Genomic DNA, 17,655 nt, shown 5'->3' with positions numbered 1-17,655 from the left:
GAACCAATAATCGTTCTTGTACCTTTCTCATCCAGCCTTTGCTCCTTGTTGTTCGAGTCCAGCAGACCGATGTAGAACTGACTGGCATGACCCGACGCTGCCTCGCTTGGCTGCTGGTACCCTGTTACTGCAGCTGCAGACCAAAACCAAAGAAGAAGAATCTCTGTTAGTGCTGGTCGATAAATCTATTTTATTAAATTATTGAATTTTGGCAGATTTAAATTTTGGAAAAATCAGGATTTCTTTTTTTCCACCAATGCAGTCCTTGGGTTTTCATAGTACAGAGTGATGTCAGCATGCCCAGGGCGGCCATCTTCTATTGATTTGGACTTTGAATTTATGAGAATAAAGTCATAATATTACAAAAATAGTCATAATATTAGGAGAATGAAGTAATTTTATGAAATCTCCAACATGAAAAATAAAAAATTAAAATGAACGTTGAGGATTTTGTGAAGTTATACAGTAGTTTAGGTTTTACAGATAATATATAATTGACAAACTAAATCTTTTAAAACAGAAGCATCAAATTATCAACAGGACCGAGATCACATCAGATCTCTATGCTGGGGTTTTTTTTTCATAAAAATGACATTTTTCCTTTTAATTTTCTAACTGTTCTTCTGCTAATATTTTGACTATATTCTCTTAAATATACAAAACTTCTTGCAGCCTGGCCCTAATGTTACGTCATACAATACAACTCACAGAAGGTATGACTGAAGTAGAAAATACTTTTTACAATAGTTTCTGTCAACTGGCATTTCCTACCGGTATGTCCACATATTAACTATTAATTTGCACTTTATAGTAAACATTCAGCATCTTACCATATTTAAAAGTAGCCTGAAATAAATACATTTAAGGCCTTCTGGACTAAGACAGAAACCTCAGAATAAAATACATCTTAAAAGTGCTAACAGAGTCCAATACCCCTTTTCTGTTAATGTGAAAAGGTCCAAGCCCACAGAATTGAAGACTTAGACTTCAAGTAAAAAAGTCAACACCATTACTAAACAATGAATAAAGTGCTCAAATTAAAGAGGTATCACAAAATTAACCTGTGAAAAACAACCAAAAACAAAAAAAAAAAATAAATAAATAAATAAATAAATAAAACTGGTCAGTGTCTTCAGAAAACAAAAAGTGGCATCTTTGCTTGTTTCCTGATGGAACAGATGCTCCATGAAAACAATCTCATTTTGTGAATTAATCAGGTTGGAGGCGAGTTCAGACCAGAGCCATCACTCAGCCCTGATTCGGACCGAGGCCCGCCATTTAGTGATGCCTGATGTAAAATATAAAGAAAGACTTTTTGTTGGTTTTTACCTTCTGGCCGCACCGCTTTCTCACATGTTGTCTCTTTCTCAGCCTGAGGATCCAGAGAGCAGCAGGAAGTGGAGGAAACGGACTCAGAAAACCCAGAGTCTTTAGTCCGGGTGCTGGAGAGGGAGAAGGAACCCGACGCCTCGGAATGGATTGCCGACGCCTGGCTGCATTCCCCCTGGAGCTCAGGTGGCAGAGAGGGGCTCTCCAAGTCAGCATCACCAACCTGTACATCACCGCCTGCCCCCTTGGCCTCGTCTCCGGCTCCAGCACCATCAGGAGAGCCGAGCGCCATTGGCGGTACGTCTAACCGGGACTGGGGTGTTTCAGGAGACGTTCTGCCTGACTGGAATGGGGGTTGGAATACGTTCACAGAAAACCTGCAGGGACGGAGAAATGCCAGGTTTTAGTTACAGATCAGTTGCTTTCATCAGGATTCACACAGTCATTTGCTTCTTTAGCTGATGTGATGGTACAGATTCTGAGTTTTGCCATTTATGCAACACATCTACAAAATGGTTTTGATTTCAGATATTTTGCAGTAATTTAACTGCTGAAACCTGGAACTTCACCACCACAGCAGCAGAATTCATGTAAACTATAAAAGTACAACTGGGTTCATCTTCTATTGTTTCACAGCTGTTATGATTTAAAAGCCATGAATGTTTCTAAGCATAGCAAAATCTATTAATGCCAACTCCTGGAAGAAAAAAAAAAAAAAGAAAGCATAAAAAGAGCCTCAGATTAGGATTTCAATTTGCCATTTAGAGGCATCACTTATGATAATCCCATAGTGGATAATAACCGACATGAATTAAAATTCCTTTTAGAATGTTAATCACAAATCCTTAAACGGGGCAGCATTATATCTTTCCCAGGCACATAGTGCCACTTTATAGCACAATTAAGTAACCATGTAACCTTCAATTGTTATAAAATGCTATCTATCTATATATATGAAATATAACTTTTACAAGAAATTTGACTTTATAATTTAACACCTTTAAATTGGTCCTCTGTCTCTTTAAAAACTCCTGCTTTTTTGAAAGTCATTGTGTCGATCCTTTATTAACACTAAACATTTTTTACTAGAACTTCACTGAGAAGTAGCTCCTATGAGCTAAGAAGTTCCACCAGATGTTTGCTAATTGCTGCTGGCTAGTCTGAAGGAGCAGAGCACAGAAGGGGTGCTTGTGAGGCAGAAGCTTGGAAACTGCAGCTCTCAGGAGGAGCTGCGCCTTGAAGGCTGCACTTGGTTCAACCAGGCTTTGTGAATAGCTGAATGGTTACCATGGAGATTAAAGGATTTGTCAAACATGCATGAAAGAATCAAGGCAAAACTCCAAGTATGTTTTTGATGACCGAATAACATTATAACGGGACGTAAAGCTAAACCAAGTACTGCCCCTTTGATCTGCATCTTGATTCATTCTATTAATATAATCTCAAAGCAAACTCTTTCAAACACTGATGATCTAATCTAATATTGTTTTATTCCCAACAAAAACAGAACTCCTGTTTTTCTTAGGGTAAGTTTAATATAAAAATGACTGGCAGAGGAAGTCAAAATGAATCAAACAGGTGAGCAGCTGAGGTGGTGTGATTACCTGGAGTAACCCTCCAGCAGCTGGGCGAGGCGGGCGTAGGACAGGCGGGACTCTGGGACGCTAACGAGGAAGGGCAGGCCTACGTTCTCAGAGTTGGGGCGACATAGACTCTTGTGACTGGGCCAGTGAGTTCTCTGACAATGTCTGGGGGGACAGAAGAGAGAAAATACAGTCAAAGCTGGAGACATTCACAGTTCGGCTCTGAAATATCCCATGATGCTCACTGATTGCAGTAGCCCACTCGGTAGCAGCGGGTGCACCGCTTCAGTTTGTCTTCCTCGGACACCGGAGGTTTCAGGCAGGCAGCGCACTTTGAGATGGGGATGCTGGGCACCTGGAGTTTCTGGAAGGCAAAACGGAGCCGTTCAGATTGGATCGTTGCACCTCAGCTAACGGGCAGAACAACAAAAGAGTTTTCTTTATTACCTGCTGCACTCTGAGCAGCACCACTCGTTCTTTGGCCAGATCTTTGGAAAGCACCTCGAAGCAGAACAACATATCAGACGGTGACACGGTGTCCAGAGAATGGGACGGCAGGAAGATTCGCTGGAAGCGATTTTTCGCCACCTGGCAGAGAGGAAGTAGAACAAGGACTCCCATCAGTAAAACTTAAGCATTTGTCATATTATGGTCATTTTAGTACACTCATTATTCTGATAATTAATTGGATAAAAAATATTTGAATAACTTGCTAATTTTCCACGTACCTATTTGAGCTTATTCTATACAATATTAGAAATGTATTAAAAGATGAAAAACAAACAATTGAATCATTGTTTAATTAAGAAAAACATTTTGTAGCCTAAAATCTAATAGCAGCATTCCTTTAGTGATCGCTTGATTATTTGGAACAAAAGATGCATCTGCAGCTAAAAAAAATAAATAAAAATCTATCAACGTGAAAATCGCAGCCATTTCTGTTCCATTATTGATTGTATTCAATGGCTGTTTTTACTGTAGTTGGCACTAATTATTGCTTAATTACTGAATTATTCTGTTTTCTGCATTTACATAAGAATCAGATTTATTCAGTTCCTCCAGGATTTCACAAGCGGTTTTTTTTTTTTTTTTTTTTTTTTGCAATCAAAAATAATTCCAAAAAAATAATTCCAAAAAAATAATTCCTAAAATAGCACCTCAAATATTTTGAGGTGCTATTTTAGAAATATTTCTTAGGAATTTTGCTATCTTTTTCTCTTTAAGCCCATCTGAAAATCTTCATTTTTAGATGATCAAGATGAAGAAAAAGAAGAGAAGCGCATAGATTTGGACACAAACATTTTATTATTTAAACTTAAAGTTGGATTTTTGTTACTTGCTGTATTGATCACAAACTAACTTGAGATCAAGTAAGGATGAGGCAGCACTGCAGTAAAAATAATTACTGCCACTTGCAGGTGGGGAATAGCATCACTTCAACTAAATATTTTGGGTCATTTGTGTGGAAAATTTGCAATAAACAATTCTGTGCAAAAAATGCAAGAATCTGTAAACTTGGCTTGTATTTCTGCAAAACATTGGTCAAAATTATGTGCATAAACAAATGTTAAGAATAAAAATATACAGAAAAAAAAACAACAACAACAACAAAAAAAAAAAACTAACCTCCGCCAATCTGAGGTTCTCAGATTTGACTCTCACACTCCTGGAGATGGATTCCAGAACCTCAGCAGTGCTGGAGTTCTCCTTGCTCACGCTAACCAGAAACTACGACACACAGTGGAAAAGTGTGTTAAAGGGGGGGTCAAAGTGCAAATGGTCATGTCAGGAAACCAGGAGAAGAGAGAACAAATGACCATTTCACCTTGATTGGTTTTTTATGAGGTTCTTTAGCAAAGTAGAAAACGGAGAGCACTTTTTGTTTTTGTGGCAAAGGGACTGGGAGGTACAGGAAGGGGTCAAAGGTGATGGAGACCTGTAAAAAGAAATAGTAGGGAGATTGAGACGGGGTGAAGCCAGGACTGTCATTCCACGTTTTAGTGGAGCTGAATGTTACCTTGGAGCATGTGGGGCACACTAGCTTGGATTTAAACTGGCCTTGGAACAGATCCACGATAAACGAGTCGTTTCTCATCTTGTGCCGCTGCCATGCCTCCTCTGCCACCACCTGCAACAACAGGAAAAAAAGAAACAATCAGTTGAAAGCAAACTTTAACTTGGTTTTGCTTAATAGAAAAAAAATAAGTAAATCTCCCATGGGGCCAATTTTTCACAACCAGCCCACCTCATCAAGCCGTCCGTCAGAGTCGACCGTCTCGGTGTAGGGTTTGTTCTGGATCCGGTTCAGATCCTCGTGGAGTCCGTCCAGGAGGAACGCCATGAACTCCTGCGCATCGTGCTGAGCATAACCTGTGAACTGGCTGGCCTTACTGGCCACGATCGCCTGCGAGATCAGAAGGGAACGCAGGAGTTCAGACGAGACTCGTGAAAAGGATTGTGTGAGAGAAATGGAAGAAATATTCCAAGCAAGTTAGAAAAATCCCGCTTAATTAAAACACCTTTAATTTTGATGGTTGGAAGGCATGATGAGTCCCTTTCCACAGAGCCCTGAGCAGAACGGCAAAGCCGATGGCCAGCCTGCCTCCGGTTCCCAGTGGATTACTGCAGTTGATCTCGGATTCAAATGCTCGGTCTGACAGGGAGGGAAAACTCAGAGATCAGGAGGTTTTAACCAAGACAGGAAAACATCAGTACCTCATAGTAAAGCTTCAGACGGTTCAGAGGGCCAAGATTTAACATCTTAATTTTGATTAATTAATTAGATGGATTTTAATGTGTTAATTTTAACGCAATTTAAACATAGAAAAGTCTCAAATTGGAACCTTTGTAATCGCATGTTTCTAGCACACCCATAAATTTGAAGCACAAGTGACATCTGCAAACATCAATGGACAATAAAGCCACTTCTCTTGGTTCAGTTCTGCTTCAAAAAAAGTATCTGGTGGGATGCTGAAAAAGACTGTCGTTGAGCTCAAGTTGTGCTGAAAGGCGTTAGCTTATCAGCTAAACTATTCAAGCCTAAATTAGCATCTCAATGCTAAACATGTAGCAACAGCACAGACGTCCCCAACGCTAATGTCAGTGTCCACATTTCTAAAGCAGTTACATCAATGATCAGGGCTTCCTGGAACACTTTGCACCTATTTGACAATTGAAAAATCCAAAGAGATTAAAAACAATAAATACCTTTTTTGTTGAGCTCATATATCTATTTATTGAGTAATTCAGCAGCAAAAAGGGTACTTAAATTGAAAATCTTGCTTATTTTGCATAGTTTAATTAAAATGCAATAAATTAATTTCAGCTAATTAAATTAACTCAATTACAAATTTGAAGTTTCCACTAATTCTATACAAGGTAAATTACCCTTAAGAACAAGCTCCTAATGTTCTGCATTAATCACTAGTGTTTTAAAGCTTGAACAGCTAAAAGTGATGCAGATAAATTCTGTTAATGTTGAATAAACCATTTGGTTCCTGGTTAGATGATCATGGATCACCCAGAGCAGTAACCTGGTTGTGTTTACCATGGAAGTAATCCCTCAGTTCTCTGGTGTTGGACAGGGATTGGATGACGCTGTTCATGAAGCAGGTGTTGCCCAGGTTAACCAGTCCTGTGAATCCAGGCAGGCACACCTTCTTCTCCTCCTCTTCCTCGTGGCACTCGTTAGTAGCAGGTGGTGCATGCGTCATGGGCTGCACCATGCAAGTAGGCTTGGGCTGAGGCTTGAAACACAAGCACACATTTCCCCACTTATCTTCACACACATCTTAGTTTATGTTGCTTGCTTGAGCTGGAGTAACCTGTTGTGTTTTCCCCTCACCGTGGTTACCGTGGGCTCCGCCTTGGTGATGTTAACATGCTCAGAGACTGAGCGGGGAGCTACGGTATCCAGACCCGTTTCCTCCACTCCTCTGGGAGACGCCTTGGTGGGCTCCTCTCCGACCCTCGGGGGTTCCTCCTTGGCTGGGAGGCTGTGCTGACTGCTGCCTGGCTGGCTCTTCTCCATGCAGGCAGGGCTGGAGGGCACAGCAACCTTAGCACCACCCACTGCACCTTAAACAGGACAACAAAGCTTGTGGTTAGAAGATCACCAACAGACTCACCGTGAATTGTGCTAAATATTAATTACAGATTTCCTAAAAAATGATTTATTTTGCTTAAAAACAATTCTGGAGAAAGCTAAGCCTGCCATGATAAATTTTGCTGGACAGTAAATTGGCCCAGAGGTTATCACAATAAACAATAATACTGCTGTTTTCAAGTAATATAATGGCAAAGGTATAATAATGCAACAACACATTCTGAAAAATCAATAAACTTTAAAATTCTAATTAACATTTAACACTGGGACTAGAAGACTTTTTAAATATCCAAAATAAACAACAGAAAGAACAAATAAAATTAATTATTAAATTCTTTAAAGTCTTTGAGAGAACTAAATAGAAAGCTGGCAGCAGACCTTGTGAGGCCGGGGCCTCCAGGCCGCCCCAGCGCTGGCTGTGTCTCTTCTTCAGGGTGATGTCCAGGCGGGACGGGGTGAAGGAGTAGCTGCACTGCTCCGGCTGGATCAGGTTCCTGACACACAGGAGGTCACATCGCACTTTTTCAAATAGCTCGCCTTTATGCCATCAACTTCATGCAGAACTTGTACTTTTTCAGACCTTCGTTTCAAAGTGTTAGTATTAGTTGGAAATGCCAACTAGGCAATTTCCTTCATGCTGTAAGGAAGTCAGAGCAGAGCAGCTACCTGAGTTTAACTTGCCACTTGAACACCGTGTTTGGCCCACAGCCTGTATGAAGCCGAAGAAAGTTCACGTCGCTGTCAAAGAGCAAACCATAAGTCACTGGTTCTAATAAACCAAGAGGCAAAGCTTCTGCTTTTTAGCAGCATTTTCAGGTGAGCCACCTTGTCTGGAAGATGAGAGTGAAGTCCTGCTCTCTGAAGATGACCCTAGCTGTTTCCCTGCAGATTCCCTTCATGTAAACGTTGACCACCATCAGGTCTGTGCCCTTCTCGTACGAGTCATTTTTCACCAACGGTAGGTTGACCATCGGCTCGGGGGCTGCAGGGGATTTTTATAGAATAAAAAACCTGAACCAACAAGTGATAAATAACAAAAAAAAATACAGAATGCTTCCTCAGTTCCATTTTTCTGGACAGGATGTGATCACGGTTTAGCCCCAGGGTATTAGAAGCCTGACAGGCCACCAGGCTTTACTTTGTACATATCAAATATCAAAGCCTTATGGCAAACTGCAAGTATCAATAATGATGTAAATAGGGGGACGCAGATTTTAGGGCATTTGCACTGCAAGGGCAGACACAAGGTTGCTATTTTTGAAAATCACTGCAGAAACATGGACCTGGCATTCTGCTCCACTCATATTCACGTCCAGTTTAACAATGAAGGTTGGTATGACATTCAACTCACTCCGTTTTCAGATAATAAAGCATCAGTAATCTTTAGCAGTATATTATTTATTTAAAAGATTATTTGATTATACAGAAACACTAGGTTTTTTTTTTAGTCCACTGTTGTATTTTCTTTGTCCAAAAGCGCACCTCAGGACGTTTTCTGGGAGTGTTTGTAACGTTCTCAAACTAATGGTAATGATTAAAGAGTTAGAATAATCCCAGCTTCCTCAAAATATTTCCATTTAAATTGATTCTTTATTTGTAACCAACCTTCCTGTTGCATCATCTCCAGAGTGGGCTCTTCCTTTGACTGGTCCCGTTTCTCCTCTCCGTCAGAAGTGCTTGACTTCGGCGTTAGACCTGCTGATTGACTCTGCCTGTGAGCTGCGCCGGCAGCCGGTTCTGGTAGTGTCTCTGTTATCCCAGGCTGCTGGGATATGAATGCGTCCTGCTGGGATTCGCGCTTGGTGGGTTTTCCCTGCAGCTCAAGGTCAGTTCCGTCTCTCGGCATCTGTGGAGTAGAATCCGTGTTCTTGTTGGATTTGGCTGGGTTCTGGAAACGATCGATGATTTCAGGAGCCGTTAGCTGGCCGTCAGTCCCAGGTATTGTTGTTTCAGACACGTCTGATGACTCGTCTGTCTTCACCACCTTCACACAAAAAGATGGATATTAGTGTTCTGGAGGCAACAAAAGACATCTGTTAGCGTGCCATTGACTTTAGACTGAATATCTAAAGTCAATGGATTCTTTCACTACTTTTCTTCTCCAGAAGGAAGCAGGTTACCAAATTTCAGTTTAAACCAAAGTCAGGTGTAACATGATATCAGCATGTCCAGAAGTCTTCCTTATCCAGGCTGCAGTGATACAAAGTGATATTTTTTCACCCTAATAAAAAGGAAGAATTGCCTTTTATTTTAGTGATAAAGATCCCAACCACACAAGGCTTTTAAAGTCTGAGCAAAAAAAGATTAAACAAAGAAAATGAAAAAAAAAAATGAAAAAATCTTCCAGGTTCTTACTGTAGTAGATAATTTCTCCAGCCAACATTTTACAACTTGGTAAATAATAATAATATAAAAAAAATTATTCTGATTGACCAAGAGACTTCTCTCAGGGCAAACACTTGAGAATCTGAAACATTTTCTTTCTTTTTGAAGCAATAAGTGGTTCTCAGAACAAAACTGAGCAGAGGCTTTAGACGAGCAACATCTCACCTGAGCTCTGATTCCAGCAGCCGCCCCTGGGGCTCCAGATTCCTGGCTGCCTCCCTCCTTCTCTTCTCTGTTGTCTTCATGTCTGTGTGAGCTGGGATGAGGAATTTTACCATCAGCTGCAGTAGATTTGACAGAGGTGGGCTCCCCTTCTGCATCTTTGCTCATGTTGGGCAGCCGCAAAGTGTGTTCCTGAGATGGCTGCTCGCCTTTTGCGGCTGCCCTTGGCACGATGCTGGCGCCCGAGCGGTCGTCGGAGCCCTTTTTCACCTGGACCGAGTCCGCGGCCACCTTGTCGCCCGCTTTGTTTTTGAAGCAGCGCTTGAAAACGCGCTCGGGTCTGCCAGCGCTGCGGCTCTGCTCGTTGTGTGCGGGTGACGAGGGAGGCCGAGGCTGCAGCTGCTCTAAAGCTAACCTGGCTTTCTCTGACGACTTCAAGGTGGAAGGTTTGGTTTCATTTCTGGACTCTGGTCGGGCCACGTCCTTTTCCTTCTTATTTGACTGAAAGAGTTGAGAAAAGAAATGAGGCCATTTAACAAACACCAACATGGTGAACTTGGCAATTAGCTTTTGAAATTAAGTAACTGTAGAAAAAAATGTATTTTCTTCTGGTTGCCTTTCATCTTAAGTGGGTTTTTGGCCTCTGAATTTAAAACCACCAAGTTCATTAAAGGAAATGTAAAGTTGTTGTTGCTTTGCAGTAGAGATGCATAAAAAAATTCTATATAGAATCACAATTCTGAGTCTTGGGAATTCTAAATTGATTTAAAATGCTCAAATATCAATTGTAAAATGTGTTGAAGTTGTACGTTTTTGCCACTCTTATTTGTGAGTAATGCGGTACTGCATACCGCATTACGTGTCCACCATAATGCAGCATAGCATGTAACCTTATAGAAATGTATTAAATAAATGTTCCACTTCTTTACACTGTCTTTTCATCTTGTCACATAATTTCAACAATATCTCCAGGCTGTTTGAATAGAGAAATAGGTTTCTGAATTAAAAATCGTTTGAGTCAAATCATGACCCTAAAAATGGAATCAAAAGACACTGAAAGATTCACATCTCTGTTTTGCAATCCCACTCACAACTTTAGACGGATGCATATTGTAATTTTAGTAATACTAAAGTAAAATATATTTCAGTCTAAAGTTTGAACGCAGATGTGTTTTGAAAGACAGCAGAAAGAGGAAGAAAAACATTGAAAGTGACTCACCTTGAGAGACGGCCAAATGTGAAACGGAATCTTCTTGTGCAAAATGAGATGCAAAAATCCACCTTTCTCCTTGTACTGTGCTTTACTGCATGAGGCCTCGATTTCCTCCTGCAACTGACAGCTCCACTGCCGCCCATCTGAACAATTACAGACAAACCAAAATACAGTCAAAAGAAATATTTACAAACACCTGCCTGAATCCATTTCACTTAGTTTCAGTTATTAAGGTTTTAGCAAAACCAACCTGGGAAAGACACGTTGCACTGTGTGTCGGTGAAAGTGGTGTTGATGTCCTCTATCCTCTGCACTCCGTCTCCACAGCGCAGTCTGACCGTCACTTCATTCACGTTCTGCTTCCAGTCCACAAACACATCTAGAAAAAGGTTATAGATTAAAGAACTGAACCAGTCTGTACTGGAAGCACAGACTGGTTCAAACCAGTACACAGAAATACACATGACCATCTGATGTTCAGAAAACATGCTGCTGAAACATTCAAACATTAAAATGGTCGTAATTAATTTATCACATCTAAAGAACTGCGAAGTCGGAATTGTTCTAGTGTCATAATAAAGGCAACAATCCAGAGGTCTAAAAAATAAAAAACATTCATGTTATAGAGGGAGAATAAATAAAAATGGCACATGGAAAAACAACTATTTCTGCATATAAAAACACTGATGTGAATATCCCTATAAAAGTATGCACTTGCTATAAAAAATGTTTAACAGAAACAGATGTTTTGCACACATAAATGGACATCGTTTAAATTTTAGAAAAAAAAAAATCAGACTGTTTATACTATTATAGTATTTCTCACTGAATCATTTTCAGTTTGAACTGTTCAAAAGTGATGAATCAGCTAAAACAGACCTCAGAATAGCCATTATTGTAACGCATTCACATTTTCTACAAGCTCACGTTGATATAACATCTTCCAGCTGAAAATGCTGGAAGATGAGATATATATATACACACACACACACAAAACAAACAAACTCATTTTTTGCTAAGTTTTTGCATTACGATGAGGTCATTTTTCAGCCCCATCAAAATGGACGTATTTCGCAAAATTGCAATGGAAGCACTTTTTTTGCATCACGAGTCATGCAATCAACAACCAAATGTTACTGCTGGCGAAAACATTGAAGAGGACAACAGGAAGTGGTAGAACGATCTTTTCTTTATTCTGGACATCTGTTGCTGCCATGATTTTAAATGACTTATAGCATGAACAAGCTTATTTGTGCATGATTTCAATTTCATTTATTATTTAACAGAAACACTGCAATTGCAAAATTGTGGTGTTTTTTTTTTATCTTGGCAGAATATAAATAAACAATTAGACACATTTCTAATGGAAACACAGCAACAAAGGAGCAGCACTGCACCAGTCAAAGTTATCCAGTGATTACCCACAGTAATTTCAACCAGTCAAATAAACTGGTTACTTCAGTAGCATGAGCATTTTATTTATTCTCACCTTTCTTGACCTCTGCCAGAACACCATCCAGTGCTGCATTGGCTGCTGCTGCCCTCTTGGCCTCTCTGCTCTCCTGGTTGGCCTTGTCCTTCTGTTTCTTCTTACTGGTGCTGCTGGTCTGTTCTGAGCCGTTTTCCCTAGCGCCTCCTCGTTGCTGAGCCCCACTACGACGCCCCGCCGTCTCGCTACCAGCTACTCGGTCCCCGCCGCTGCTGGCCATCTTCAGGCACTTGGCGCTAACCGGCCGCCCGTCGCCAGAATCACTACCGCTGCTGGGCTCGGAATCTGAGGTGTGCCTCTTCCTGCCTGGCCCGGCTATCTTGGCGACGATACTGGTCTGAACTCTCCCAGAACAGAATCAGGGTGCTGATCGCGGTGTGGGAACCTGCAGCAGAACACAGAGGGCATTTCTGAAGCAAAATAACAACAACATAGAAATGTAAATATGAATCCTGTCTGCAAACTGTGGAACAATTAATAGTAAGAACTTGAGAAAAACATAGTAAGCTAACTTCTACTCGCATAGATCAGGGCCACCCTAAAGAGCATTAACCTTTGCAAACACACACAATGCTACAAAATATGTAAAGAAAAATCAACTTTTAGAATTTTTTTTTTTATTCACTATCCAATGAGTATTACATTCATTTAGCATAAATGTTGCCCCATACCTTTTGATTTTAGTTGGCCATGAGTTCTATGGTGGAAAGTCTTAATTATCAGATTATATATTATGACTTTATCAAGAGATAATACAATTTTCATTATAATCCCCTCTCCTGATGAGAAAACATTCAATGTTTATACTAGTTATCCATTTTTTAAATTGTATTCTCAGGTCTTATAGTTATTTGCAGCAGAGTGAGGCAGCCAGATGTTTTTTTTATGTTTGTCTTGTCAGGAACTTTTCCATGTCTTGCTTGCTTTAGCTTAAGGAGCAAAGTGTTTTGATCAATCTGACAGGCAGCCAATCAAAAAACAAGCATCAGAAATAACATTTAAATAAATGATTTTAACTTGAATATTAATTTTAAAAAAAACTGAAAAACAAAATTGAAATTATGATGAAAAATTTAAGATTGAAAAATTTGAGATTATTTTTTTATTTTTGAGTTTCTTTCTCCCTCATTTTCCCTCCAACTTTCTAAAGCCCCCACAGCGTCCCCTGGCGGTCGCTACTATGAAAAACACTGCAGTATTTTCAATCTCGACATTCATCAGCGAAAACATTTTACTATGATCCTTTGTCATTTAGCTTAGACTCCACGTTTGTTTTAACAAAACCTCAAGTGAGCTTCACAACTTTTTAGAAACTGCTGGCTTAGAGGGTTTTATGTGAAACAAAACGAAACCAAACCGGACAGCTACCTGGAAACAAGAGCATGACTTAAAGCAGCAGTGACAATTAAAAAACAAAATAAAAAGTCAGAAGAAAGATGAAGTAGATCACACTGATGGCATACAGTGACTGACCAACAATTAGCTCTGAACTTTCAAAACTCGTTCCATCATTATCTTCTATACATGCGTTTTGTGTATAGAAGATACACAAAATTCATGCATGATTTAAATTTCATTTATTATTTAACAGAAACACTGCAATTGCAAAATTGTGGTGTTTTTTTTATCTTAGAATATAAATTAAGAATTAGACACATTTGTAATGGAAACACAGCAACAAAGGAGCAGCACTGCACCACTCCAAGTTATCCAGCGATTACCCACAGTAATTTCAACCAGTCAAATAAACTGGTTGAAATTATGTGTGCATGTTCATTATAAAGTGTCTATTGTTTCAATCTGTGTTTAATGTTGCGTGTAAACTTTAATTTCAAAAGCTTAATTTCCATTTTGAATCATGCAGCAATACATCTAAACCGTTACCTTCCGCTTTATGTTCATAACAGATTTAATTTGTTCTGCTTGTTCCATAAGCACATCTTACCATGCTGTTTGTTCACCGATTATTTTTTGTAAACCTAAAAAGCCTCTGGACATTTACTGAGATTAAAATACACACAAAAGATATTAATTATGCGTCATATGAGGGCAACTGACTGCACTTGATGGTATTAAGGGCATCAAGTTGAATACAAACGATGACCACAAATTTTTTAGATTAAAAAATGGGAATACTTTTGCAAGGATCATGTTTGTAGTGTTGGATTTATATCTGAGGCTCCCGTTATCAACTTTTAAAGATAATTTAATCACTGAATGTATCTCTGAAGAATACATTCATTTCTGGATTTTAAATATCAGTCATATGAATTAGCAAATATTTTATGTGAAATATGTATGTTTTAAAACGTACAGAAATACGTTACTTAGTGTTTCAGGTATATAAAGCTGGAGCGAAAAGAGTTAGAAGCTCCTTGATATACAAACATTAGGGTGCTTTAAGCCAATTAGGAGCAGGTTTCAAATGACAACGCTGAAGGGGAACACGGCCATTACAAAAGAACCTAGGCTCTTTTCCCTAGCCAAACAAAACATTCAGCAAGTACCGTACGATAAAAGTAAATAATAAATAGAGCAACATAAATTTAAAAGCGTTTTAGTGCGCATTTATTGAGATACGAACCCTGCTCATAAATGCAAATGGCTTTATTAGACGACTCGCCCTTACAATTGGCAGCTCAGTAGCTGGTGAGCTAGCCGCCTGAAAATAATAGCGTTTAATGTCCTCGCATGTCTATTAAAAAATGTAACTACCACAACTGCGGTGTCCCAATGGACAACATTTAGTCATTAGACCTAAAACGTACATGTGTAAACAAAGTAATTATTCACCGGTGCGCTAACTTCTCCTTTCCGATAATTTCACTATAAAGGTTGTACTGATCTATTATTATTATTATTGTCATCATTATCATTTCTCCAAGTCCATGGCAGCTGTTAGTGCAAACAATTCATAGATGAGGTCGCTAAACCCGATATGCAGCAGCGCAGCACTTCTACCCGCAGAGTAGGAAAGGCTCAACGGCTAATGTCATTAGCAACATGCTAACTGTAACTGAAACGAAGGGTTGACACGGCTACCAGACAATAAATAAACGCTTCCTGACATTTCGTGACAACAAGCTTCCGGGTGTTTTAAACCCTCATTTCTCCTATCACAGTGAAATTGAAGGCCTACTTACCTTTAACGTGGTTGTAGTTCCGCCTGAACTCACAATAGCGGGCGACTCCTTGGCGCACTCTCCGGCTGCTGCTAAGCTTCTTCACGGCCTCGGGCTGCTGCGCTGTTTCTGCCCGGACCCAAACCCCCGCAGTCTACGGTGTTTCTAGAATGTTCTACATCTAACCAGGACCCATTTCTGTCAAACTAGCACGGCTTTTCCGATACTAAAGCAGAACACAATCTCCAAAATCGAACTTACTGCGTTTGTGTCATTGTCTTCGGCGGGTAGAACCTACTTTGTGGGAAACAAAATATAATACTGCCCCACCAGACCTGAAATGACTGCCAGTCTGCGCTACTTCCTGAATACCACGCACACGTGATCTGAATACAGTCTCTCTCTCTCTCTCTCTCTCTCTCGCTCATTGGCAACTTGGGGTCCTGCGAGCGTGAGAGATCTCCAGTCGGTTTACTTAAGAGGTAACAAAAGTCTCAGAATCATTGCGAAATTAAATTTTTCAGTTGCTAATTAAAAGCAAAGTAAACTTCAAAAATAACATACATTTATTAACGTAACTAACGTCATCTAGATTTTCAGATCAACACACACACAAAAAGAATTATTCAATGTTGAGGGGGGGGGGGAAAGACAAATATACCCAGTAATTTGCCATTTAAGTTAAATTATGCAACCAAGTCCCCAGTGGAAATAATCGGGCTCAGCAGGCTCGTTGACAGAAACATGGCCTCAGAAAGCTCACACCTAATAAGGAGAGTGCTTGCATTCAAAGCAAATAATGTTTTCAACGTGGCAGTATGTGATTATGGAACCAGAGGACACAATGGGTAGTTCTTTACAAATGTGCAAAAAAACAATTTTTTTACACATTTGTTGTAAAATATAACAAAACAAAAACAAATGTGTACTAATCTGCACATCTCATACAGATTATGAAGAGACAGCTAATCTGTGGGGGGGGGAAAATCAAGCTCCCCTGGCTTCTTCAAGTGCTCTCAGTGATACTACTAGACTCAACCAATAAAAATCCAGGAGGAGGATCTTAACACTGTTAATCATGCTGGCATACCTGCAGCTATGCTACAGCATCTTCCCAGAGTCTGGCAGGAATGATAAGGCTAATTAGCATGGTCACCAGTGATAGTGGATAAACATTTTTTTTGAAATATTAAGTTATTTCTGCACCATAAGCACATTGAGCAGTGCGTAGATGAGAATGATTGACAGCACTAAGATGCTCCTTCTGATTCTGATTAGTTGTTTGTGATTGGGAATGGCACATTTCTGTAGACAGCAATTGTAGCTCAGGGAGAAGGTGGAGGTGCTCAATCTTTTCAAGGCATGATGACGCTTCTAACAAATATGCAAAAAACATTTTTTTTATGCTGCAGCTTTAACACTCCAAACATGGCAACATCATCCTCAGGGATGTTTTTATTAACAGGGAAATGCAAAATGGTCTGAGTTAATAGGAAGTTTAAATCACATGGGATATTTTTAAATCAAAGCATTTTTTTTAAATGGCCCAGTTAAAATTTGACCCCAAATCTAATGGAGGACCTGTAGCAAAACTTGGAAATTTTTGTTCAGATGCTCTCAGTTCAAGCTGACCAAACCTAAGAAATTTTGTAAAGAATGGACAAAAATTAGTGTCTAAATGACAAAGGGTGGTAAAGATTTACCTCATCTGTCACATAAAATCCCAACTTAAAGGTCCAGAGCTATTCATGGAACTTCTCTGTATAGAAGTAAAGAAATATGTTCTTATCTAACTTTTAGCAAACTGACAGACCTATCCTGAATAGGAGTGGGCTCATACAAATATAGTCAGATGAACAGGCGAGCTGACTCAGACTAGTTACATTTGGACATGAACTATTTATAGAAAACAGCTTTGTCCCTTTTGCAGCTGCCCAATGAGGCCAACGTTATCCTCCATTTATTAAAATAATGCAGTTTTGTGGCAAGTTAATGTTTGCTGTAACGACTTTGCTTTAATCACGGATACCTATACTTCTATATATTTCTTCTTCATTGCTGTTAATCTGAGCTTGCATGCTGACTGTCATTTTGCCCTGTTGTCTGGTCCATCATTACATTTCTAACATGGATCTAATAAAAAGCTGACTCAGCTTTTCAGATGGGGTGCTGCTGGCTGGAGGACTAAGAGAGGAACACATGCATGTTAGACCAGCAAAAACAACCATCATGGAAGAATATTTATACAGACAGAAAAATCTGAAATG

General features: G+C 39.7%; 1 protein-coding gene across 1 annotated transcript in view; it reads right to left on the bottom strand.

Moving 5' to 3' along the window:
• The window catches only part of usp19 (ubiquitin specific peptidase 19), a 28,526-nt gene extending 12,752 nt beyond the window's left edge, over window positions 1–15,774 (bottom strand). The window contains exons 1-21 of the mRNA XM_015056392.1: window positions 15,410–15,774; window positions 12,267–12,651; window positions 11,028–11,156; window positions 10,784–10,920; window positions 9,568–10,065; window positions 8,623–9,001; window positions 7,843–7,999; window positions 7,684–7,755; window positions 7,396–7,511; window positions 6,757–6,989; window positions 6,460–6,658; window positions 5,432–5,565; window positions 5,158–5,316; window positions 4,930–5,040; window positions 4,738–4,848; window positions 4,539–4,640; window positions 3,360–3,500; window positions 3,158–3,276; window positions 2,934–3,077; window positions 1,330–1,706; window positions 23–133 (exon numbers count right to left, since the gene is read on the bottom strand). Of these exons, the coding sequence (XP_014911878.1) occupies window positions 23–133; window positions 1,330–1,706; window positions 2,934–3,077; window positions 3,158–3,276; window positions 3,360–3,500; window positions 4,539–4,640; window positions 4,738–4,848; window positions 4,930–5,040; window positions 5,158–5,316; window positions 5,432–5,565; window positions 6,460–6,658; window positions 6,757–6,989; window positions 7,396–7,511; window positions 7,684–7,755; window positions 7,843–7,999; window positions 8,623–9,001; window positions 9,568–10,065; window positions 10,784–10,920; window positions 11,028–11,156; window positions 12,267–12,486 (3,649 nt within the window). The 5' untranslated portion in view covers window positions 12,487–12,651; window positions 15,410–15,774. The remainder of the gene's footprint in view (window positions 1–22; window positions 134–1,329; window positions 1,707–2,933; window positions 3,078–3,157; window positions 3,277–3,359; window positions 3,501–4,538; window positions 4,641–4,737; window positions 4,849–4,929; window positions 5,041–5,157; window positions 5,317–5,431; window positions 5,566–6,459; window positions 6,659–6,756; window positions 6,990–7,395; window positions 7,512–7,683; window positions 7,756–7,842; window positions 8,000–8,622; window positions 9,002–9,567; window positions 10,066–10,783; window positions 10,921–11,027; window positions 11,157–12,266; window positions 12,652–15,409) is intronic.
• Window positions 15,775–17,655: the final 1,881 nt, after the last annotated feature.

This window comes from Poecilia latipinna, unplaced genomic scaffold (genome assembly GCF_001443285.1).
Source record: "Poecilia latipinna isolate Pla-1442-1.1 unplaced genomic scaffold, P_latipinna-1.0 Scaffold1379, whole genome shotgun sequence".
NCBI classification, from domain to species: Eukaryota; Metazoa; Chordata; class Actinopteri; order Cyprinodontiformes; family Poeciliidae; genus Poecilia; species Poecilia latipinna.
The sequence above is the reverse complement of the archived record's forward strand: the minus strand, read 5'-3'. Positions and strand labels throughout refer to the sequence as shown.